Source organism: Protopterus annectens, chromosome 2.part0 (genome assembly GCF_019279795.1).
Source record: "Protopterus annectens isolate FY-2018-M chromosome 2.part0, PAN1.0, whole genome shotgun sequence".
In the NCBI taxonomy this organism is placed as follows: domain Eukaryota; kingdom Metazoa; phylum Chordata; order Ceratodontiformes; family Protopteridae; genus Protopterus; species Protopterus annectens.
In genome coordinates this window covers 408,719,279-408,745,356 of record NC_056728.1, presented here as the reverse complement: position 1 = coordinate 408,745,356, position 26,078 = coordinate 408,719,279, and the positions used below count along the sequence as shown (strand labels likewise).

General features: G+C 39.4%; 1 protein-coding gene across 1 annotated transcript in view; it reads right to left on the bottom strand.

Annotated features, from left to right (window-relative positions):
* Nucleotides 1-26,078, bottom strand: part of RORB (RAR related orphan receptor B) — a 993,527-nt gene that overhangs the window by 55,442 nt on the left and 912,007 nt on the right. The window contains exon 6 of the mRNA XM_044060844.1: nt 1,453-1,585. Within this exon, the coding sequence (XP_043916779.1) occupies nt 1,453-1,585 (133 nt within the window). The remainder of the gene's footprint in view (nt 1-1,452; nt 1,586-26,078) is intronic.

Here is a 26,078-nt window from a genome sequence, read left to right as displayed (position 1 = left end):
TTGCAGCACCCCAGTTATGCATTTTGTGCATATTAAATGGATATATAGTCATTGCATACTTTTTGATTTTCTACATTTCAAGTTGACACATGCAGTGCAAGCTAAGTAGCTGACAATTACTGGACATTGTGTGTGTGTGTTACACATCAGTGATCAAACAATGATTAGAACGTACACAAATGAAAGAATTTATGTGTGTGTGTGTGTGTGTGTGTGTGTGTGTGTGTGTGTGTGTGTGTGTGTGTGTGTGTGTGTGTGTGTGTGTGTGTGTGTGTGTGTGTGTGTGTGTGTGTAAAACACATGTAGATATATAGATATATGTGTGTGTGTGTGTGTGTGTGTGTGTGTGTGTGTGTGTGTGTGTGCACTTGTGCGAATGCATGTTTATATGTATCTATACATATGTGTGTGTGTGTGTGTGTGTGTGTGTGTGTGTGTGTGTGTGTGTGTGTGTGTGTGTGTGTGTGTGTGCGCGCGTGCATGCATGTGTTTATATGCATCTATACATACATATATGTGTGTGTGTGTGTGTGTGTGTGTGTGTGTATGTGTGTGTGTGTGTGTGTGTGTGTGTGTGCGTGTGTGTATGTGCATGTGTTTTTATGTATCTGTACATATGTGTGTGTGTGTGTGTGTGTGTGTGTGTGTGTGTGTGTGTGTGTGTGTGTGTGTGTGTGTGTGCATGTGTTTATATGTATCTATACATACATATATGTGTGTTTGTGTGTGTGTGTGTGTGTGTGTGTGTGTGTGTGTGTGTGTGTGTGTGTGTGTGTGTGTGTGTGTGTGTGTGTGTGCACACACACACACACACACACACACACACACAAATGCTTCAGGGATGCAGGAGATAGATGTATTTATTTCTGCTTCATATTTAGTTCAAAGTCAGCACTGTGTCTCATGATAGCCAAATGAAACTGAAACATTCAAATTAAAAAATGTAAGAAGAGCTCAGACATATTGCAACTAAAAAGACAGCTATTTTGCTAAAAAAAACTTGGTAACGTAACATGATGCTCATTCCAACATTATCCCTAGAGACAGTGTAAACAGGAAGAAATCAAAACAACAGGTTAGTGCATCTACTTTTTTGTGACTGACATTATATAATGTTTCGTTAGTGTTTATTTTGGAAATAACATGCATATTTTGGGGTAAAAAATCGCATCAGACATTATGCATTTAGAAGCATCGCAAGTCCATTATATTATCGAAGGCAACACAATGACAACACAGGACAGCCTGAACCATAATAATACAAGGCTACACAGAGTTAATAAATATACCTTTAAGTCAAGGACTGCTAACGTGATCCAGAGAATTTTGTTCACTGCACAAAAACACGTATGAAAAGAAAACAATGCTAGCAGCATGCTTTCATCACTGAGAGGGAGATAATTTAAAAGACTTCAATGGGTGTCCCATTTTACACAAAAACGGAGCTCCTACCTGACTTGAGAAGAAGGATCTGGTCATTCTGGCATAACTCCATGAACCCGGTGATCCTCTTGGCAAATTCTACCACGTACTGGATGGCATCTGTAATCTGGATAGCACACTGTTGCCACAGTGCTTCTTTTGTCTTAATAAAATAGAACAAGAAATGCAACTGAACTACATATACACAGCAAGTCAGTACAGAGTGCTTACTTGGAGAATTAAAAAAAAAAAACTTTTCAAAATGTATTAACATTAAAATAAAACGTGACTTCCTTTTAGTTAAAATCTATACAACAGTGGAGAAGGTGAAGCTTGTAGCTGTTTATTAATGCCTTTGAATCAGCAGCTTTACTTCAAGTCTTCCTAATGTGGTATATAAGGAAAAAGAATGCCAAATGTTGACCTGTTGACTTGCACTGATGATCGAGTATTATGCTGCGTGTACAAAAAATAAGTTGGTGTGAAAAGTCACATGCGTGTAGTTGAAGGAATTAGGCATGATGGAAATTAACTAATGCTTCAATTTCTAAAGTTTGGATTTGTGCTTTGTCACTTATTTAAGAAATGTCATGTGATAAGGGAAAACAGTAATGGAAATGAAAACAGTGACATCCTATTTATTAAAGAAAAATTCAAACTATATACAATGTTTGTCTCACATTTAACGTGCCAAGAGACAGCTAGCAAACTGTTATTGGGAATTCTAGCATGAGATAGGTCAAAAGGTGCCAACAACTTCTTCTTCCTCTTTCGGCTTTTTCCTGGTTAGGGGTCGCCACAGCAGATCACCTGTCCGCTCATGATTGGGAGTGGAGTTTTACAGTGTCGAGTTGCCAGCCCGGCACCCAACCTTTCACAGAAGGCACACACATGCACACACTCACACCTAGGGCCAATTTAGAGTGTCCAATCCACCTACAGCATGTCTTTGGGATGTGGGAGGAAACCGGAGCACCCAGAGGAAACCCACGCGACCACAGGGAGGACATGCAGACTCCACACAGAAGGCACCCCAGCCAAAAGGTGCCAACAACATGAACATGAATAATTAAAAAAGGAGAGTAAGTGAATGTAGGGAGACACTTGTATGCACCTCTGTGGTGGGAATGTAGGGTAAGGAAGAGCGGTACACATGTAATGACCGGTAGGAGATAGGGAGGGCAAAGAACAAAAACTTAATGGAGGGACTTATCATGGCAGGACAAACAAACTTCAATCATATATCTATTTTAAGAGTTTTAGCTGCCAAAAAAATTGGGTTTGTCAGTGCAAGGACTTTCTGATACCACATCTGTCAGATGAGTTAGTATTGGAAGATACCATTCCATAGCTGTCAGTTCCTCTTTTTTTTTTTTTGCAACACATCCCAAACTTTGCGTCAGATGTTTGCTCTGTCCTACACAAAAACCATGGAAGATTGAAGTCACTAAATAATGCCAGACATTAATGTTACAATGTTCGTACCCTTCACAAAATGCAGATCATTATGAATCATGTTATTCAAATATTTGTAAGCAGTTAATCCAATATTTTAACTGTTTCCTTGACTCTGGGCCTTTGCCTCATACTGTTTCATTGTCCCTGGATTCTAACAGTAAACTATTACACCAATTAATTTAGACACTGGTCCAGTCTCAGCAAACTAAGCTTTTCAAACATCATACAATTATTTTGATAGCAGCATTTGAATGCAGTTCTGAAGCAAAACAAATAAGTAATTTTTGTGATTGCAGTCCTACGAATGCACACAGTTGTTGATGCTTGTTTGTGCTTGTGTGTATACGTACGCATATATGTCTGTGTTTGTGTAAATATTTTCATTGGAAGAGTTTCTATGATGTACTGTAACTATGAAATCAACAGATTTAGTGCCCTAAGATTGTAAGCCTCTTTAGGAATAAATTGTACTGCATCCCATCCCATCAGGCAGATGTACATAAAGTATGTTGCTGCTTCATGAAAGCAGTGCTTTAAGCTTAATTTCAAAGTGATCTTCTCACTCTAATCTGAAGTCCACAGAAAATGCCCTGTCAAAAGCAATATCACTGACAGTCACAGATGTGCTGGGGCAGATCAGCTAATGGAGACATTACATTTTTGGGAGGACACTGCAATCCCCTAGTCAAGAGCCCCCAGAGCTGTTGCTACAACAGTATGTTGGCTCTCATGAGTTGGCATGAGTAATATCAGGTTACCACTTTTCTGGAAGACAAAAGCTATTTATTACCAAACAAGAAAAAACATACAGCTTTATCTCAATTTTATCATTTAGGGTTCCTAACTTCAGATCAAAGCATATTATTTTGGTTTAAAGTTCACTGTATAGAGAGAGTTGAGTGTTGTACTGGCGACTTTCTGAAATATCGGCAAAATGTAAATCGAAATAAAATGTGTAATACATTTAATAAGGCAGCACTGTCGGGAGTACCATGAGAAATGTTGGGTTTTGATACACAGCAACTGCCTCTAACCCTTTGGCTTACACTGACAGGACATAAGTAAGTAAGTAAATAAATACATAAATAAGTAATAAATGTTACAGTATACATGTCCAGTACATGACATAAAATAAATAAATAAACTGCAATTGTGATATCACATGGGACAAGACAGTAAAAGTCCTGTAATACTAAATAGCTCCCCTAAATAGTCTCATACTGCTTTAATAGGAAGTGCTGACTGCCATTTTGTTAACGGTCAGCTGCTGAACTGGAAATGAAGTTCTTTATCCTTAGCATTGCTGCTCACTCTGTATCTTTTATTTTGATTTTCATTTTACCTACATTTTGGAAGCTGCCAATAAAATGTTTGACTATCTCTCTACATTTAAGTTTAGATTTAAGTAATATGCTCTGATCAAAATTTAACACAATATAATCAAATATTGTTTTTAAATATATAATTACTTAGTGCAATAAAATTGTCAGCCACATTAAGAATAAAATTCAAACAATGTTTTTCAAATATAATGCCTTGATATGTATTATTTTACTTTTTTGTTAAAATGCATCACTAATACTCAAGAATATTTTAAAGAATCAGAGGAAAATGAAGAAGATACTGTACCGCAAGTTTCAAACTACAGCAATACTAGTTGAAACAATTATTCTGGTTGAAGAATCACATAAAACTGCACCTTTAGTTCATTGTCTTCCTAATATACATACTCAGCAAGCATTTGACACACATTTACTTTGATGTGTGTGTGTGTGTGTGTGTATGTGTGTGTGTGTGTGTGTGTGTGTGTGTGTGTGTGTGTGTGTGTGTGTGTGTGTGTGTGTGTGTGTGTGTGTGTGGGGGTGTGTGTGGGTGTGTGTGCGCTTTTGCATCTGTGTGCATGAGTATGAACACTGTCTTATGCAGCAGTAGCTCTAGAAAGATTTTTGGATCACAGGGAAAAATCTATAAAACAGCCTTAATATACTGTTTATTAATGCTGCTTTAACAAGGTATAACTATATGGAGTACTATGGAAAGAAAAGAAATAGCAAGGAAACAAAATTCTTACAGATTTATTATTTACTTATTTATTTATTTTTATTTTACATTTGTTGACTGAGTTTGTCCAACTGAGCTGATAGCCCTTTTTCAGTGGAGGCCCGAGGAGAAAAGCTCTACAAGTTTGCAAATAAAAGTAAATAGAATCAATAAACAATAAATAAGAATAATAAAACAATTTTGACAAAAGCAAAAACAATACTAGGTTGAAGTTGTTATTAACATAAGTTTTGTTTAAGGAAAGAAATCAGACACACAATCAGAATAGCTAGCTAAGGAAGTTAGTTAATAAAAATTAATATATTTTTTAGATTGAGTGACAAGTAATTACCTAGATAAGGAGGTAAAAGAAAACTAACAGACAGACAGAAGTAGAACCTGAAAAGGGGCAGGCAAGTAGGCTGTCCTAAGAATGGGAAGACAGATTATGGAGGGTGAGTGCATTGGCATGACCAGTGACTTTTCAGTCTTACTGATTTCAATTCTTTGACTTTCTTGAGTGACCTAATTTCTAATGGCTGTTTGTTCTAAGATATGGTCGGATAATAGCTGTAGAGATTGCAACCAGTTTTGTTTTTGGCTTTAAAGATTTGTAATAGGTCTTGGTCTGAGTTACAGAGAGTCCTAGTAGAAGACTAAGAGATTAAAGGAGATAAGTTGGGACAGTATGATGACTGGTACAATACAGAGTGAATAATCTGAAGCTGAGAGGTGAGAAGTTGGTCGGGTAATTCTAGCCAGTTTAAGTTTTTTAGAAAGTGACAGAGATGAGATTTATAATTTTGGTTTTCTGCAAATCTGGCCACTTTGTTGTAGGTAGATTCAAACTTAGGAGTGACGGTTTGAGATTTGTGAGGATTTGAGAGCTGTTAAATAGGCTAGGTAGGAGGTAAGCATGAGAGAGGGTTACTTTTGCTTTGCTAGTAAGGAACTGTTTATTTCTGTATAACAGGACAGGGTTTTGATGAGTTTTCTTAATGCAATTATTTACATGCAATTCAGACTTAAGTTGGTCATCTATAATAATGTCTAGAAGTTTTGTGTTAGGTTCAGCAATGATAGGAGTGCTAGTAAGAGAATGTGTAGAGAAAGTGGATTTAAGGTGATTTAAGTTTTTGGGAAGATAAAGTAAGAGCTTGTTTTTTTTTTGGGAGTCAGAATAAGAAGGTTGTTGGAGAGCCAGGTTTCGACTGAGTTAAAGGATGTCTGAGTAACTGAGATAAGTTCAGAGGGGGTGTCAGTAATGGCGGTAACTGTAGAGTCATCTGCATATTATACAAGGGATGACTGAGGGCAGGAAATATACAGTAGATTAATAAAGCTATTGAAAAACAATGGACGAAGAACAGAGCCTTGAGGAACACCCATCTTAACAGGGAGAGGAGGGGAGAGAGCAGAGAGCCATTTCACTGATTGTAGGTGATCAGTTAGATAACTAGAAAACCAGGCAACAGTAGGGGTAGAGAATTTAAGGTTAGTCAGTTTGTTCAGAAGAAGAGAGTGGGAGAGAGTATTGAAAGCCTTACAAAGGTCTAGGAGTAAACAAAAGACAGGTTTACTTTCATCTTTGGCTACAGAAATAGTGTTTATGAAGGATAGGAGGCAGTAGTAGTGCTGTGTTTTGGGCGAAAGCCATGTTGTGTGGAGATGAGCAGATTTTCCTGAAGTAAGTGTTGCATGACTTGCTTGTGGATGCATTTTTCCAATATTTTTGAGAGAGGTGAGAGGATAACAATAGGTGTGAAATTGGAGCTTTCAGGGGAGTTACCACCTTTATGTATAGAATTCTTTCCAAATAGAGGGAAATTTTGATTCAGAGATGGAATGGTTTATCAAAATAGATACAGGGATAGCTAGAGGGTCAGCTGCTACCTGAAAGAAGTAGGGAGGTATATTGTCTGCAAATGCAGAACAAGGTTTTAGTTTACAGAGGAGAGAATTAATGTAGCTGTCAGTACAGATTTAAGGGAAAAAGCATTAGTAGAATTTAGAGTAGGAGGGGGTCAAAGGAATTTAAAGTGTTACTAGTAGAGGAGTCAGAGCTTATCATCTCGGAAATGGATTCAACGAAATGGGAATTGAAGATGGCTGCAATTTCTTGTGGTGTATTTGTTGGGCAGGGTTAGGAGCATACCTCTCAACCTGGAAACATCAAAAATTTAGACAAGGCCCATAAAAAATAGGTACAAATCTGCACACTGATTAACATCTAATTTCCATGCATAATTACATAACTCCACCCACTCCAATGGAATTGTGGGATACCAACTTTCAAACACAAACTGAAGAACAGACAACCAAAATATGGCACCAGAGTCCCCCTGCAGCCATTCCAATGTCCCATTACCTGGCTATTTTGCCCCATTTACCATAAACACTAATGTGTGCATACTGCTTTACTTCTACAATGATTATTTGGATTTTATTTTTACATTTTACAGCACAACAATGCACAAACACTAATAGACATCTGGTAAACAAAGCAATATTGTCTCACAAGGAAAACAGACTTGGCACTAAAACTTCTCTGCCCTTGAAACTCACATTCATTGAAACAGCATTAAAACCCACACCACATCCAAAGAAAATGCATCTGGCCAGTGGTGGATAAAGATTACCTTTGGGCTGTTTTCAAATCATTGGCCCCTTGCACACAAAACAAGAAACATACATGTGTTCTTTTCTTTGATGCATCTTCCTGACTTTAATAAATTATATTCCTTGTATAATACAGCAGACTTCTTAAACAGAGCACATTTTAAATTTATTGTTTGAACCTTTTTTCAGTAGACTGTACTGTTGGCAATGAAACAAAATGCATGAATCAATAATGGCAAAACTTCCCAATTCAGAACATTTCCATCATGTCTACTTCCACATCCACACTATAAATAGAATGACAGTAGTGTAAGCCATAGGCATCTTGCACAGCTTCTCACACTTATTTCCAATTTCATTTTTTAGGGTGGGGACAAAAGGTCAAAAACCAGGGAGACATTTTAAACATTGCTTGTATAATTTTGTAAAGTTGCTAGAATAAAATGTGTTGCCACCATGCATTTCACTGGCAAGTCTTGAACCCAGGACCCTATGTACTAGGGGCAGAGCAACATACTACTATGCCAAATCAGCAACTTCCTGAAAAATAGGAACACTGAAACTTAATGGCTATGATTTAGTGAATTCATTTCTCGTGTCTCACCACAGCTCTCAACCTCTTAGCACAAAACCACTGGACAAACAAAGCCAATAATAGGGGAATGCAAATTCAGTTCTCACTTCTCACCATAGCTCTCAACTCTTAGCACAAAAAACCTGGACAAAGCTCACAAGTTGTGGTGGCTAGGGACTTACCAGGGACACATTTTAAATATTGCTTGTATAATTTTGTAAAGTTGATAGCACCATGCATTTAACTGGCAAGTCTTAAACCCAGTACCCTATGCACTACAGTCAGAACAATATACCACTATTCCAAATCAGCAGCTTCCTGAAAACAGAAAGACTGAAACTTAATAACTATCATTTAGTGAATTCATTTATCACTTCTCACCACAGCTCTCAACTCTTAGCACAAAAAACCTGGGCAAAGCTCACAAGTGGTGGTGGCTAGGGACTTTAGGCTCTTTTTACCCTGTACTCAAGGTACAGGGCTTGAGCCGGAGTATCTATGGCCACCAGGTGTATTAAATGGGGGGGGCATTTACACACACACACACACACACACACACACACACACACACACACACACACACACACACACACACACACACACACACACACACAATTTGTACTTAAGTAGAAGCAAAATGGTTTTTATATTTATCAGTTTTTAAATCTTTTACCACATACAGGTCATTTATGCCAATGGCGGATGACATAATTTACAAAGGAGATGCAAAATACATAAGGAACCCTTTTTTAGCCAAACGTTATACTGTTAGTCGAGAGAATATTCAGACTGGCTTGTTCCTCAGATGGGAAAGAATCAAGAGATAAAATCTGACTCAAGCATTTTCCTCAAGTTTGGTTTTGCAGAAGGAGCTTCAATGCAATTTTTTTGCAGAATGGGAAGACATACTGCAGAGTTTTATGATGAGCCACTTAGTACGAGTCAGTTTTAGCACACAGCAGAAACTATCAAAATTCTGAGACACATTACCAGTCCCAGAAATCTGAAAAAGATTTGATCTGTTTCAAATAACAGCAAAGTGTGAAATGTTTTACATTAGAAGTATATTTGCGAGGGGGGGCAAGTCTTCCCTGCACCCCTTGATGTGGGAAGGGACTGAACCCCCACAATCTTGCTACTTGCTAACTTCAAGATTGTTGTACCTCAGAGAAGATGGAATTGTCACACATACCACAATTTGGAATTAGTACATATTTCTCTGTTATCGAAAGTAGACTTTCCAAGGTCTGAGGATTGCTCTTATGGTCCTTGAAAATACAATGGTAACCCAGGCCAGAGAAATCAAGCAAAAGTATCTAAGGTTGAGTAATGGATTTACACTTTTTATTGTATTTTGTCTTACTGTGTTGAGTTTTGTTTCTTCTCAATATACTAATGAAATGCTGGCTGATGTTGGCAGCACTCTAAGCTACTACATCCAAGTGGTCTTGCCACCATTATCTCATCGGATGATTGCACTTCATTTTACATAAATTGGCCTGCCTAAACAATGTCACTGACCAATCAGTGATGGATACACCGCACATCAGTGAGGAAGACTGAGCACTGAAGTAAAGTTGCTATGGAAGATACTTTATTTTGGAGAAGGGCACTACTGACAATTGGTACAACTGTTGCCACAACAGTTTGCTGATCTCTGCTTGCACAAGTCAACAAAAAACATTAAGGAAAGAATTCAGTGAATCTAGAATACATGCATGCTGTGACACCCATGCACTGGCCCAGCAATCAAGGAGACTCAGTCCTCACCAGTAACACCAGTGAGGGGCGTCCATATTGGAAAAGGATAATAAATACACACACAGTAAAGTAAAATTTCCCTTAAGAGTACACAAAGATCACAGTCAGTCTGGGGCTGGTTTCTCCCTTTCTCTCCAGGTCCCCAATAAGACTCCCCACTGGCACAGCTATAGGGTCCAGATCTCAGCCTAGTGGGCAAGCTAAAACCTCCAGCACCCTCTGTGTCCAACCAATGCTTCATGTCCCTGCCCAAGTAGCTGACACACACACACTTTGAGATAAGACCTTATACAACCACACAGACACTCCTGGGAAAGGCCAGCACAGGTTCTCCAGCTAAAACCCTTTTATCCACACTATACAGTAGAAATCACTGCCACCACCCAGCTAATATTTATCAGCTACTCAAAGACCCTTATGAAGAGTGTCTAATTATTACTGTGCAATATTATTATCCAAATGGTAAGTGCAACCAAACAGTCAAGACTAATTTGGAGTGACTTGCTCCAGTATCACTATATACATGCAATGTACTCTCAAAACTTAAATTAACTCTACACAAAACAGCCACAGTTGAAAGGTTTAAAATATTTAATAATAAATAATAAAAACACAAGACAATACTTCTTACTACACAGTGCTAGTCAAGAGTTCAGAGATCACAGAGAAATACTTAAAATAATACAGTAGCAAAAGTTCTGACATCACAGAAAAACACTTAGTCTAATCTTCCTAGTTTGTAGCTATATCTAAGAGAAAACACAGTTCTAAATAACTTACATATAGCACAGACAGAGTGGTGAGTTGAATGTTCTCAAGACAAATGCTCTGAGCTCTCTGATTCTCTCTCTTTAAATTGATAACACAGAGCTGCTTCACATGACATAATTCTTCACACTTCTCTGGTGTTCCCAGGCTAACAGGAACTACATTTACATTCTTTACACCTGGTCAGAACCAGAGCAATAAAGGACATTTATACATGCAAATTCTAGCCATTAACTCTGGCCTCAAACAATAGTCAGAATTCCTTCATCCAGACATACTGGTGCCGACTTTAAAGATCAAAGAGTCATAAAATGCTTGACTTAGTTTTCTTACAGCAGAGTGTACTGTTGTTACATTTATGAAGTTTAACATTTACCAACATTTTTCCCCATTTAGGAGAACAAGCCTGTGGCTTATATTAATATTTAGAAATGACAGAATTCTATCTGGCTAGGCTGGCAGCCTTTACCTATCTTCACACATACATACTTATGTTTGATTGGCCAACCAGAAAAAGCAAAATCTTTTTAATTAGTATTTTACATGTACACAGGCAGTATGGCATTAAATCATACATCACTGGTTTGACAAAACAGCATTTTTAAAGACCATGTGAGTAAAGTAGCCGTGTGCAGACTGATACACCTAGCAACCACAAAATATGTGTTAGAATAGCTTTTACCTTGTGGAATGAGTGCATTGATCCTCTATGGGGTGGTACACCACAGGCACTACAGATACTTTGGGGAACAAAACCTTCTCACGCAGTAGCAGCTGTGCCAGAAACTTGCAGTGGTATGAAATACATAAGGTACAATGCTGGCTGGGTGCAACAGTGACATCATTGTAAAAGACTCCTGACTCAGCCTTCATTACACACTGCTGAATGGTCATGACTGCCATGCCGTATGTATGATACCACTGCTCAGTAAATGTAGGGTGGAAGTACTTTGGTAATGAAGTCAAGAGCAGAACCATTTCACAACTCCTTCATTAAAGCTAAATTTCATTACAAGAAAATGGTTATTAAAATTGTATTACTTTGTAGATTTTTCTGAATATTTACTTCTCACCATAAGGCACTTCTTCTTGCGTCATAGAGATCTACCAAGCATGCAGCTTGCTGTGAGCAAATATTGCTCTTGTGCTAAGAAAGACAAAGTAAAATTGTTTCTGAATTGAACACACTCAGGCACACTCAATACAGGAAGGACACATGGGCCTATAAACTCTGCTAACATTTATACTAAATAGTGTATCAAATAATAACCCGTGTTGCAGCTGCATTTAGTGATAATTAAAGTTATTTAGCAGTTTTAATAAATAAGGAAGAATGAGGAGTTTGCCTTCCTGTTCTTCCGCAGTTTGCTTTCCTTCACACCTACCGAGTCTTTTTCACTCATGTGCCAATGAAGTAGAGGGAAGAAATGGTTTCAAGTACTGTCAACAGGTGCATGCTGGTACTTACACTCATTGTGCGGTAGTATGAATTACAAAACATTGGCTTGAACATCTTGCTTTAAATACATCTTCACAGAAACCAAATCACTGTCATTCATCTGGGCTGTCTGAAATAACTACAGTTCAAAGAAACTGTCTTATACCATAAGTCAGTTATTAACATATCCTACGTACCATCATCTGCTCTGGTCAGTACTGGATCTCTTTCAGCTATTTCCCTTTCTGTAGCCAGCCTAATAGCACTAGGTATTTAGAGGCAGTGTAACACCTGCCTTGTGCTTACTAAAACCTGTTTATTGCTACCTCATACGTGAGAGGTGTACGTATTTACTTAACTTTGAGGATTCCTCCTCACCTCAGAAAACATTCATTAAGCAGAACACACACACACGTACACACACGCACACACACACACACACACACACACACACACACACACACACACACACACACACACACACACACACAGACACACACACACACACACACACACACACACACACACACACACACACACACACACACACACACACACACACACACACACACACACACACACACAGAGCACAGATCACTTTTACTAAATTGACTTATGCTGAGCTTGTTAAGAGAACACTGCTTTAGCCTCCCAGTCTGAAGACTAAGAAGCCTCAGACATTCGTTCTTATGCACCAGCACCAACACACACTCCTTCACCCTTGACACATACACCTAGGATACATACCCCTAAGTGTCACAAGGCTACTGACTCCAAACCCTTATGGCTCACTGAGACTTCATCAAATCACAGTAATGTTTTAGTAATAGGTTACTTCATTGTGAGAGATACAGGTACCACCCTCACTAGGCTGGATAAGAATAGGACGACATCATTCTTTTTGGAGCCAGGATCCAGGATGTAACAAGGGCTCTTAGATCCCTCCATCCTGACAAATATGATTAGAACCTGATAGTGGTCCATGTAGGAGTGAATGACCTTAGGTACTGTACCTAGAGGGACATCCAGAAGGCTATGATAGAGCTTGTTATGAATGTGTCTGAGGCAGGAAAGGCACTGGTCTTTTGCCATCACCCAAAATGATGCCTAGATTTAAAGGGAAGATAACTGGCTTTAATAATTTGCTTTATAGCTGGCATCATTCTAGGGGGATCCAGTATGTGTCAGCTTGAGATAAGATGGCTGACAAGCCTTCCTTGTTTGCCAGGGACAGTTTTCACCTCTCTTACCAAGGCTTTCACATTCTGGCCAAAGCGTTTGGTGCCCCCATAGTGCCTTTTTTAGCCACAGTCCATCTGATGGACATTCCAACCTAGTAAATTCCAACTTGGAACACATTAATGTGGTTCTAATCAGTGCCAGGATCTAGTCTTCACAAATATGTCCACTTCTTGCACAATTTTACATTTATCATCATGGCTTGTTAAATCCGACCATAATTTAATGACCTTTCCTTTAAGACTGGTGGTACTTTCCCTGTAAATAGCTCTGTGTTTAGGGACTTCTTAAAAGCAAACCTTCTTCAGTTACTTGATGACTTAAATACATTTTTCTATAATCTTCCTCCGAAAGATCCCCTTGCTCAAGCTACTACCTATGCTTATGACATCTACTTCCACTTAAATAAAATAGTTGTACTGAAGAGGCAGTCCATATCCACACTAAATATAAATAGAAATTTTAAAACAAGCCCCGTTCTGTGGAATACTCATATAAATAAATTATATAAAAAGAGAAAGAAACTGCTTAATGCTTATAAGAGGTCTTATTCTACCTACCTTAAGAGCACACTTAAGCAAATTGACTTAGAGCTTAAGGAAATTATTAGGAAGCTCAAAGCTAAGTATTAACTTAAAATAGCTACTGAAACCAAAAATACCTATAAATCCTTCTTTAACTATGTGAGGAAGTTAAGAAGTAACACCCAACAATGTTTGGAGCTAGTCCACAATAATACTACACTCTCAGGCCCAAAGGAAATAGATACTATCCTAGCTAACAAACTTAATGCAAATTTTACTCCAGTCACAGTTATAGCTATCCCACAGGTTCTACAATCCCAGCCACCCCCTTTAATTACTATGGAACAAGTTCTTACAACCCTCTAAAAAACTAAGAATACTTCATCCATGAGCCCAGATAACCTACCAAACTGCCTGATTATTAGTGCTAAATATGGCCTTTCTGAACCCCTAATTAACCTCATTAATCTAAGCCTCTCCACTAGTTACATTCCTGAAGTCTGGAAAGCATAAACTGCAATGCCATTACACAAGGCTGGCCCAATCAAAGACCCAGGTACCTACAGATCCATTAGTCTACCTAGCCTTATGTGTAAGGCTATGGACTGCATTATCTCAGTACCTCTTTAACCCCATTAATTTACTTAAAAAGCTAACTGAGTCAGTGGATTGTGATTATACAGTGCATACAGCATATCTAGACCTAGCTAAAGGCTTTGACACTATTTCCTATACAGGCATTATTGATAGACTTGTAAATCTGAAAATAAGTCCTTATATTGTGCAGTGGATAGATAACTGCTTGTCCGACGTAACCCATGTGGTCATAGTTGTAGGTGCCACTTAAAAAAGTTACCAATGATGGACTGCAGGGCTCAGTTTTTGGTCCTCTCCTATTTGGCATTTTTTCTAAGAGCTTCGGGCCAGCACTCCTGGCCTGTTGTAAACTAAGTTATCATATGACTCTAAATTGTGTGTTGTTATTCAGTTCTCAGCTGACTCACAATTGCTCCAATGTGGCTTAGACCATGTTAACAACTGATGCAAGGACAACAGTCTCAAATTAAATGTAAAAAAATGTAACATAGTTTGTTTTGGTAAATAAAACAGTTTCACTTACTGTATAGGAGATGCACCCCTCCAGTCAGACACTGTTGTAAGGAGGACTCTCCCCCCACCTAATAAAAGACCACATGACTCCTAAGCGTTCAACTTTAACTATCTCTTTAAGGCCCCACGGAAAAAGTTAACCCTGAATCACTTACAAATGCCTTCTACCTGCACCTGCAGGACTGCATGGATAAGGCAATCCCAAGCAAAACAAAGACTCTTTGTACCAAAGGCAAGCCCAGTCTGGTGGACCCCAGCCATAAACAAACTCTACAACAAAAGGAGGAAGCTACTACAAGATAGAGCAAAATCCTTAAAAGGTAAGACACCCTTGATCACTATAAGTAAAAAAACTAAGAGCTCTCATAAAATCATCCAAAGCAAATTTTGAGAGAAAAATAGCTAAAGACTCAAAAGACAATCATAAGGCCTTCTTTAGCTATGTTAGAAACCTGGGAGGAAACTCCCAGATATGCTCAGAACTAGTTCAAAATGATGTGAAGATTACTGATCCTACAGACATTGCCAACATACTGGCTGACAGGTTCAGTGCAAACTTCTCCCCCCCAAAAGGAGAGATATCTATACCAAATTATTGCAGCCCCCCCCCCCCCCCCCCCCCCCCCCCCCCCCCCCCCCCCCCCCCCCCCCCCCCCCCCCCCCCCCCCCCCCCCCCCCCCCCCCCCCCCCCCCCCCCCCCCCCCCCCCCCCCCCCCCCCCCCCCCCCCCCCCCCCCCCCCCCCCCCCCCCCCCCCCCCCCCCCCCCCCCCCCCCCCCCCCCCCCCCCCCCCCCCCCCCCCCCCCCCCCCCCCCCCCCCCCCCTAAAGTAGTTAGGAAGACCTTCTACATTGCCCACCTTATCATGAAGGGATTCTCATCTAGATCAAGTGAGGTCATGGTTTCCCTTTACTCATCACTCATCAGACCAATGATTGAGTACAATGCCCCATTCGGAATGTATCTGACCCGACACTTGCAGCAGCTGGAGAGGCCACAAAAGTTCCTCACCAAAAGGATAAAGGGTCTCAAAAATCTGTCCTATGCTGCCCGACTGAAAGAACTCCAGCTCTATTCAGTTGCTTACCGCTTGCTCAGAGGTGACCTCTGCCTAACATACAAGGCCATGTCAAACCCAGATTTGATGAATATGCTTCACCTCAAAAAATCTAGATCCATCAGAGCCACAAGGGCGGGAGACTTAAACCTTGACACGGTTATTAATAGGACGTGCTGGAGGGATAGATTCATCACCCAAAGACTCCCTATGCTGTGGAACAAAATCCCGGTATATGTGAGGCAGAGCACCTCGCTGGCCTTGTTCAAGAGAAATCTTGACCAATGGATGGGAGATCGCAGATATACCCCAGGGATTACCTCAGTGTCACTGCTCGACAGAGGCACAGCAAAATAATGGGTATAGTTCCCCATACTAAAGGGGTGGCATAAGCCACAAAACAATGGGCTAGGCTTGTAAATGCCCTCGGGCAGATAGCCTAGTATGAACCTATGAACCTATGAACCTTTCCTTTAAGGTTGGTGGTACTTTCCCTGTAAATCACTCTGTGTTTAGGGACTTCTTAAAAGCAAACCTTCTTCAGTTACTTGATAACTTAAATACATTTTCTATAATCTTCCTCCGAAGGATCCCCTTGCTCAAGCTACTACCTATGCCTATGACTTCTACTCCCACTTAAATAGTTGTACTGAAGAGGCAGTCCATATCCACACTAAATATAAATAGAAATTTTAAAACAAACCCCATTCTGTGGAATACTCATATAAATAAATTATATAAAAAGAGAAAGAAACTGCTTAATGCTTATAAGAGGTCTTATTCTACCTACCTTAAAAGCACACTTAAGCAAATTGACTTAGAGCTTAAGGAAATTATTAGGAAGCTCAAAGCTAAGTATTAACTTAAAATAGCTACTGAAACCAAAAATACCTACAAATCCTTCTTTAACTATGTGAGGAAGTTAAGAAGTAACACCCAACAATGTTTGGAGCTAGTCCACAATAATACTACACTCTCAGGCCCAAAGGAAATAGATACTATCCTAGCTAACAAACATAATGCAAATTTTACTCCACCCACAGTTATAGCTATCCCACAGGTTCTACAATCCCAGCCACCCCCTTTAATTACTATGGAACAAGTTCTTACAACCCTCTAAAAAACTAAGAATACTTCATCCATGAGCCCAGATAACCTACCAAACTGCCTGATTATTAGTGCTAAATATGGCCTTTCTGAACCCCTAATTAACCTCATTAATCTAAGCCTCTCCGCTAGTTACATTCCTGAAGTCTGGAAAACATAAACTGCAATGCCATTACACAAGGCTGGCCCAATCAAAGACCCAGGTACCTACGGATCCATTAGTCTCCCTAGCCTTATGTGTAAGGCTATGGACTGCATTATCTCAGTACCTATTTAACCCCATTAATTTACTTAAAAAGCTGAGTCAGTGGATTGTGATTATACAGTGCATACAGCATATCTAGACCTAGCTAAAGGCTTTGACACTATTTCCTATACAGGCATTATTGAGAGACTTGTAAATCTGAAAATAAGTCCTTATATTGTGCAGTGGATAGATAACTGCTTGTCCGATGGAACCCATGTGGTCATAGTTGTAGGTGCCACTTAAAAAAGTTACCAATGATGGACTGCAGGGCTCAGTTTTTGGTCCTCTCCTATTTGGCATTTTTTCTAAGAGCTTCAAGCCAGCACTCCTGGCCTGTTGTAAACTAAGTTATCATATGACTCTAAATTGTGTGTTGTTATTCAGTTTTCAGCTGACTCACAATTGCTCCACTGTGGCTTAGACCATGTTAACAATTGATGCAAGGACAATAGTCTCAAATTAAATGTAAAAAAATGTAACATAGTTTGTTTTGGTAAATAAAACAGTTTCACTTACTGTATAGGAGATGCACCCCTCCAGTCAGACACTGTTGTAAGGGATCTGGGAACTCTTGTTGATAATTCTTTATCATTTGACCATCATGGCTCCTCAGTAGTTCAGAAGGCCTTTTATCTGACCCATCTAATTTCCAAAGGCATCTCCACTAGATCCAAAGAAGTGTTAATTCCCATTTACTCATATCTTATCAGGCCGAATATTGAATATAATGCACCTTTTGGCATGTATATATCTAAACATATCACACAACTTGAGAGACCTCAGAGATTCACAACTAAAAATATCAATGGCCTCAAAAATCTTGTTAGGAAAGACCGTCAGGCCTTTCTCTGCACTTAGTGTCTTACAGACTCCTCCATGCAGATCTGTGTTTAGCCTTTTGAGCCATGAAAGATTCAGCCTTAATTGACCTCCTATTCCTAAACAAAACTAATGGAACCTGAAATACTTGGTTAACAGAACTAAATCTTCATAAGCAGATAAATAAGACACATTGGCATGACAGATTCATATACCAACATATTCCTCAGTTCTGAAACAAACTTCCATTACATTTCAAGCAGAGTAACACCCTTGCTACCTTCACAGTCAACCTAGATAATTTGATGGGCAGTCTCAAATTATCCCCCAGTCTGTCTTGCCTTGCCTTCTTTGATGCTAGTGTTAACTAATGAATAGTTTTCTTTGGCTAGGCTTGTAATGATCTGCATACTGATTGTCTAGCATACCTCTCAATCTCTTAGGTAAGAAATCTGGACAAAGCCATGAATAATGGGGGGACAAAGGCCTAAAAATAAGGACACTTTTTAAATATTGCTTTTAAAAACTTAGAAAATTGATAGAACAACAGTTTTATTAGCATGAATTTTCTGAAACTCCAATGTCTGTCATTATTTTCTGACTTCAACACTCATTTGCCAATGATTCGCCAGAAAAACCACACTTTTTATGAGAAATGGACCCAAAACATGAGGCAAAAATCTGGACATTCTGTGAAAACCTGTACAGTTGAGAGCGTATGTTGCCTAGCACTTACCTATGAACCTATGAAAATTGACTGAACTTTGTGGAATTAGCTAGAATGAAATATGTATGTATTCTGAATCATCGGTATCCTATTTTAGTCTCCTATATCTCATGCTATATCATTAATGCCTTCAAGTCAGGCTTGGGTATAATTTCTGAAAATACGCATTTTCAAGTGGGAAATACCAGTGTTAAAGTCTTAAACGTCATAAGTATAAATACCATGAAAAGATTACAAATGAGCAGATAACTGCAAGTGTAATTTCAGGTGAACTACCAAATATGGACAGCAAACTAACTAATGATGGGAGTGGAGGTGAAGAGAATATGAATCGGGCTACCAGGCTGCACCATGCAAATGATAAAAGATACAATCTGGTTGAAATGTGATATAACTTATCCAGTTAACCATGGCAGATCAAGTGAAGGAGTAAGCTAAAACAGAACTTTGAGCCCCACATATTTGGCATGGTAGTTTAACTGTTTTGGGAATGGAAAATACATCATATCTGTAAAAGTGTATGACTATGGTCTTCTGTGCAGTCCTTTGCAAACACGGTGCAATATGAACAAAACAAATTGAGTGGAAGTACATGATCTTGTGAAAGGCTTGGCTGGCATTGAATTATACCGACAGCAAAAGGAAAAGAACATGAAATCCTGCCTTACGTCTGTACCTTAAGATCAGAGTGGCAGTCGGGGGGCATACAGGTAAGCTCTAGAGTCAGTATTACATGTCTGCTGGACAAGGAGAAAAATGGGAGTGTCTTTGTTTTGTACTTATTTTAGTTACATTCCGGAAATGCTAAGAACACCTTAACAGCTGAGACAGCAGCAGAGGTAAACTGTACTGTGAAAATACACTGTATACTAAAGAACAACAAGAAACACAGGGAAATAATGATGCATTGCTTTTAGTGCTGGGCTGTGTCATCCTGGGTCAGTATGACAGGATAAGGGCTTCTGGGAAGATGAGATGTCCTGTGCATGCTAATGTTGTCAAGGTAGACTGAAAAGGTAGGATGGTTTCTTGATTTAATGATATGCAGGACACCCCTGACAAGATGATGGCAGTTCAAGTTAATATAACAAACATGCAAGCATTTTGGAAATATAGGTGTGGGTACTCTAAGAATAAGTACCGGTATTTACCAAAGGTTTGAACTATGTTTATACTTGTACTCATTTCCAATGCTGCATTTTAAACTTACTGTATCTGTCCAACAAGGGATTGTGTCCATGTAACAGACATTACGAACAGTTATAATGTTATACTCACCCATACCACCACATCAAGCACACTGGACAAAAATGATGCAAATTGAGCATGTGGTACTTAATGAAGGCGGTTTTATGCGGTCCTTAGCAATCTTTTTGCTACTTTATTTTACTTCAAGACATATTGTTTTTGGTTCCCAGTGGCATGACCAATAACTTGTGCATTTCCCAAGAATAGCACCCTAATATGTAGTTTTGCCTACCCATTGCTAAACCCCTGCTGAAATACAAAGTGTAACACTTTATTGGCATGCTATGAGTCAGGAAAAGCCTCTGATACTAATTTTCAAATAGGTAGTCTGCAAGAATCCCACCCAAAACAAAAAGTCCTGCATCTATTACTTTTAATGCGGGGATGAATGCGGAACTTTTAATATAAGTTATGTTACTTGGATGATCACAATAAGCTTAATACTCTTTCCAAGAGACCCCTAGTGATAGTTATGCATATGAGGGGATCTTTTGCTGGGACATTACTCAGGTTTCCCAGCTTTGTGACCAAAGAAGTCCTCTTCTCTCTCTCTCGCTCTCTCTCTCTCATGTATTGTGGTGGCACATCATGGTAACCTCAGTAATTGGCAGGAAGGCTGGGTAGAGTGTACAACATTGCTGCTTAATATGTGTACCTTATATGGTGCCTGTGATCTGACAGAGAAATGCATTTGATTAGGCTCATAGTGCTCACACAGGCAGGCTGGTAATGGGGTCATGGGCAGCAGTGGTGCTGAAAGGTTACTGGGTATGCATTCAGAGATGGATTACCCTGCGGAGACAGCCACACCTGGACAGGTGCATTTTTTGCTGACACAGCTTAGAGTAACAAATGTCCACTCAGAGGTAATAAGATGAATGTAAGATGGCAGATTCATGCTGTCATCTGGGATTTAGGCTTTTGTTTACCAGGGACCCAACTCTGGTACTTGTATCTAGGTGGCTGAGAAAATTATTGATTAATAGTGAATTTAAGTGCTCTTTAAAAGCCTATTTATTGAAATTAATTATTCTCTGCTCTGTACTGAGTGCTTTATGCTATAGAAACTTTGTTCACTGTTTTTGATGTATAAATTTGTCTTATTGTTTTGTATTTTTACGGCATTTTACTAGTTGTATCTTCTTACTATGACATTTTATCGTATAATTATTTTTTTTATTTTGCTTTATGTTTATACCTGTATTATTTTATTTTGCTTTGTACAGTGCTTGGGTTCAAGCATTTAAATAAATCTGAAGTTGAAGTTTGAACAAAGTTTAATCAAAGTCTCAGGAGCATTGCCCAGTCAGCAAATGTGGGTTTTGTTGAAGTGCTTTTAGATGGGACTTACAATACAGCCACCTATGCTGAAAAATGCATTATTGTGAAACAATAGCGCTTCCGAGTTTTGTGGATTTGCTGGCTTCCTTGCAGATATGCCACCATGTAGGTAGTATACATAAGTCAAAGGTATAGTGCAAAGACCCCATATTGTAGTTAACCCGTTTACAAAAGACAGACACTTTTTAATACTATAGCCACTTGTTTTTAATGGTTCTGTTGCAATTCAGTATATATTTAACGCTAGAGTTTTTCAATGATCATTGATGTTTGTGTGTTGTTTGAGATTTTTTCTACTGGCTTTTGGTTGCATTTTTTTCCAACAGCCTGGACTTCAGTGGAGAGGGGTGTGATTAGGTGAAATGAGTCCTAAAATAGACAGTGCTGAAGCTGTGGGATGAAACATGGGAAGTGCTGAGTTTGGCAGCATGAACTGATCAGAAGGACAAGTCTTTAGTTTCATGGGGGAGGTCAGATTCTTGGTAAGACACAATTTGGTGTGTATGAGGTACAGTGACCCTGAACCTTTCAACTCTGGCAGATATAGTGATTTTAAATTGCTAGCCTTCTTTGGGGTTTATAGATGAGGACATATGCAGACTAATTAACTTGGGGGTGGGGTATGAAGTAGGCTTTGAACATCTTCATACTCCAAGTTACGTCTAAATCTCAACAGTAGGATTAAAGTGGGTAAGGGTTCCCTTGAGAGGGGGAAATCACTGTGGATATCATGAGATTATCAATTTCTTTCCAACTGACATAGAGATCAGATGAGTGAACAGTATGATTTACCTTGCTGCAACAGTTTTTGTTTACCAGGTACGGTACACTTCAGTTAAGTATCAGATGGTATTTGATCTCAGCTGAGGTATGGAGAGGTAGGCATGCTATGACTTTTTGTATGACATCAAATTCAGTGAGTGATTGTTTTCAGTCTTTGTCAGGCAGGGGGGTTTACATATTAAAGGAGAAGTATCAGCCTCTTTATAGACGTATGCTTCTGTCTCTGTGGTTATGTCCTCACTAAGCCTCAATGAGTAATTTCTCCTTATCTTACTGTCCATAGTACATCCAATGTTTGGGATGTAAGATGGAGCTATTCTGGATACAGGTCTTTTCAAATTATGTAATTATGTTTTTTTATTTTTTAAATTGTGGTTTGAAGCATGTTTTTGAAGTAATGGAATGATGTGCAGGCAATATCTTTCTCTATTATCTTGAGGTGAACTGTCTCAAAAGTTGAAAAGTTACAGTGGTTTGATTACTGAAGATTTCTGTGGATTGTGAGGAATGGACTAAATTTACAATCTAAGTTAATGGGAATCGGAGAGATTATGGTGGAGGCAGTAACGTAACTGGACAGTTACTTTAGATATGTAAACATAAGGTAAATATTTTTTAAACAAGAAAAATCTTTATTAAATTATCATTATGACTTAGGCAATCACATTTATATAAATGAAAAATCATATCAACATAATCTTAGTTGCAAGCATTACATATCACAAATCATATTGACATAATTTTAGTTGCCAACATTATACATCATTTATAATCTACCCAATCATTGTCCATCAAATATTACATAGCTCATTTTAATCCTGCCTTCTTTTAAATCTCATTCCTCCCCTATATATTATTCCCACAATTCACATTTTTTTCTATGTAATTTGCTCCTACCCTTTTCTAAAGATCTCAATTCCAGTTACTTTATCCCTGTTACTATATTCATTACTTCTAGTACAGTTGGTTTAGAGTTTGATTTCCATTTTCTATTAATTGTTTTTTGGCAGCCACCATAATTAGACTCAGCAAGTAGACATAGTAAATGTCTAGGCAATTCTGATTCTGTATCATAGCTCAGAAAAATCATTTTCCTAGATACACCAATAGAGTAGGCTGAAGGGAATCTTTAAAGTTTGCCAACTCATTACACTCCAAGAAAATATGTTCCCTGTTATCTCTTTCTTCCACATCACACTTCCAACATTTGCTCTCTGCCTGATGAATTTTTTTCTGGAGTGTACTTGGGGTAAAAAAATACCTACTTAAACATTTCCAAGCAAAAGTCCCAAATTTTCTAGATTTTGTTGCAATTTGGGGAGACACATATACCCCCAATTGTTTCTTTGTGAATTGCTTATCCAGTCTCTCCTCCCAATCCTTTCTAACCTTCTCTGATTGATTCTTATAGTCATCATGCAATATTTTATATGGTCTACTAATTATTCCTTTTTTAACAGAAGCTTCTTTTCTCGATTTTACTAAAAACTCTACCAGTGTTGGTCTAGGACAGGGTAAATCTTATACTGGGAAGAAATTGTAGAGGGTTTATTACACTCAGAAATTTACCATGGTTAAAAGATCTGGGAAGCTATGTCAAATTATGTCAGCTGATAATTACAGGAAGGGACAGTTTATGATTTCTTTGTTGAATGGCTATTAGCCAATCATGATAAATGTAACATGCTATATAAACTTTTGGTTGCTAACTAAGCCAAACTGGAGGCTAAGCTCTCTCAACTCAGTACTGGCGTAACCAGTCAGGAGGAGAAGGAAACCACACTCACTACAGTTCCAGTCTCACATAGACCTACCACGACAACAAACCAAACACATAAACACACAAAACATACTGAGGCTCTAAATAAAAATCTGCCTAAGCAGCAGAGACCTCCAAAGCAGACACCCAAGCAACCGCTACCCCAAAACAAAACACGTGCAACACATAACTCACAAAGCCAGTGTGCCGAACAGTCACAGCCCTTAAGGCTAAACAGCACACCTGATACACTTGTAATAGGTGACTCTATCGTCAGGCACACTGACGCCCCGCCACCAGGCTGAACAAGGAGAGGGTCACGGTGAGCTGCCTGTCGGGCACTAGGATCCGCCACATAACACAAGCACTCAGGTCACCCAAGGCAAGTACAAATATGACTTAGTCATTGTCCATGCTGGTGTGAATGACCTGAGACGCACCTCCCTGGACTACATGAAAAGAGACATAGAGGAGCTTTCTGAGCATGTAGCCCAGGCCGGTATGACCCTGACCTTGAGTAGCATCTTACCCTCACCAAGAATGATGCCACAATATGAAGACAAGATGATCAATTTCAACAATTGGCTTAAGTGTTGGTGTCATTCAAAGGGGATCCAATGCCTGTCAGCCTGGGATGACATGCTCAACAAGCCACGATGCTCGCTAGGGACGGCTTGCACCTGTCACCCTGGGCTTTCAGATATTGGCAAAGGCTCTTGCTACCCCCATAGTGCCTTTTTAGGCAAGGCTCAAAAGACAAACCCACCTCCATAGGTATCACAAGGGATAAGAAACTAAGAGTAATGCTACTCAACGCCAGAAGTCTAAACCTCAAGATGCACGACTCAAACTCTCCTTAGCATGGAGAACATCGATATCTGTGCAGTAACAGAAACCTAGTTCAAGGCTCCCGACAGCACCCCAGCACTACCAGGTTATACCTCATACCATACTTTTCGGCCCCAAAACTTGGACCGAACCACAAAAGGAGGGGAGTATCAATATTCACAAAGATACCCACACCTCCAGGTTGGTGGCACAGCACGAAGCATCAGAGACTATCCATGTGCAACTAACTGTGGGTAAAACTGCCTTCCAGTTTATAGCCTGCTACAGACCACCCTCCCAAACACAGGAACCCCACTTGGCCTTCCTGAGAATACTGGAAAATATGAAGGTCTCTCCAAACACCATTATATTGGGCACGTTCAACAACCCAAACATAGACTGGGAGCATTACTCTAGCTCCAACACCCTAGCCCAAAGGTTCCTAGAATTTATAAACTCAAATGCTATGGAACAACTTGTTACCACTCCCACAAGAGGGGAAAACGTACTGGACCTGATCATCACCAACATGGGGACACTATGCTCCAGACCAGAAGTGTATCCCTCACTGGTAAGATCAGACCATAAACTAATCTCACTGGATATTCACATCCCGACCCCACCCCTGCCCAGAAAACCACAGTGAAAAACTTCTCTAAAGCAATTTCACACCTCAAAACCGAGGCGAATCCTTCAAAGCCCCTGGGCCTGTGGAAAATACGCCCAGACCGCAGAATCCTTTATAAACGATTCTATGAACACCTTCAGGAATGCATGGATCATGCAATCCCAAATAAAACCAAGACCCAATCCTCCAAAGGCAGACGCCCTGTCTGGTGGACCCCAGCCATAAACAAACTATACAATAGAAGGAGGAAGCTACTACATGATAGAGCAAAATCCCAAAAGGGAAGGCATCTCTGATCAGTATTAGCAAAAACTACGGGCACTCATAAAATCGCCTAAGGCCAGCTTCGAGAGAAAAATTGCACAGGACACTAAGGATAATCACAAGGCTTTCTTTAGTTATGTTAGGAACCTGGGTGGAATTCCCAGATATGCTCAGAATTAGTCCAAAATGACAAAAATACACCGAGCCCACAGACATTGCCAACATCCTAGCTGACAGGTTCAGTGCAAACTTCTCCCTCTCCTCACCAAAAGGGCAAATATCTATCCCAACAGAGTGCTGCCCCTGACATCTCAGATGCT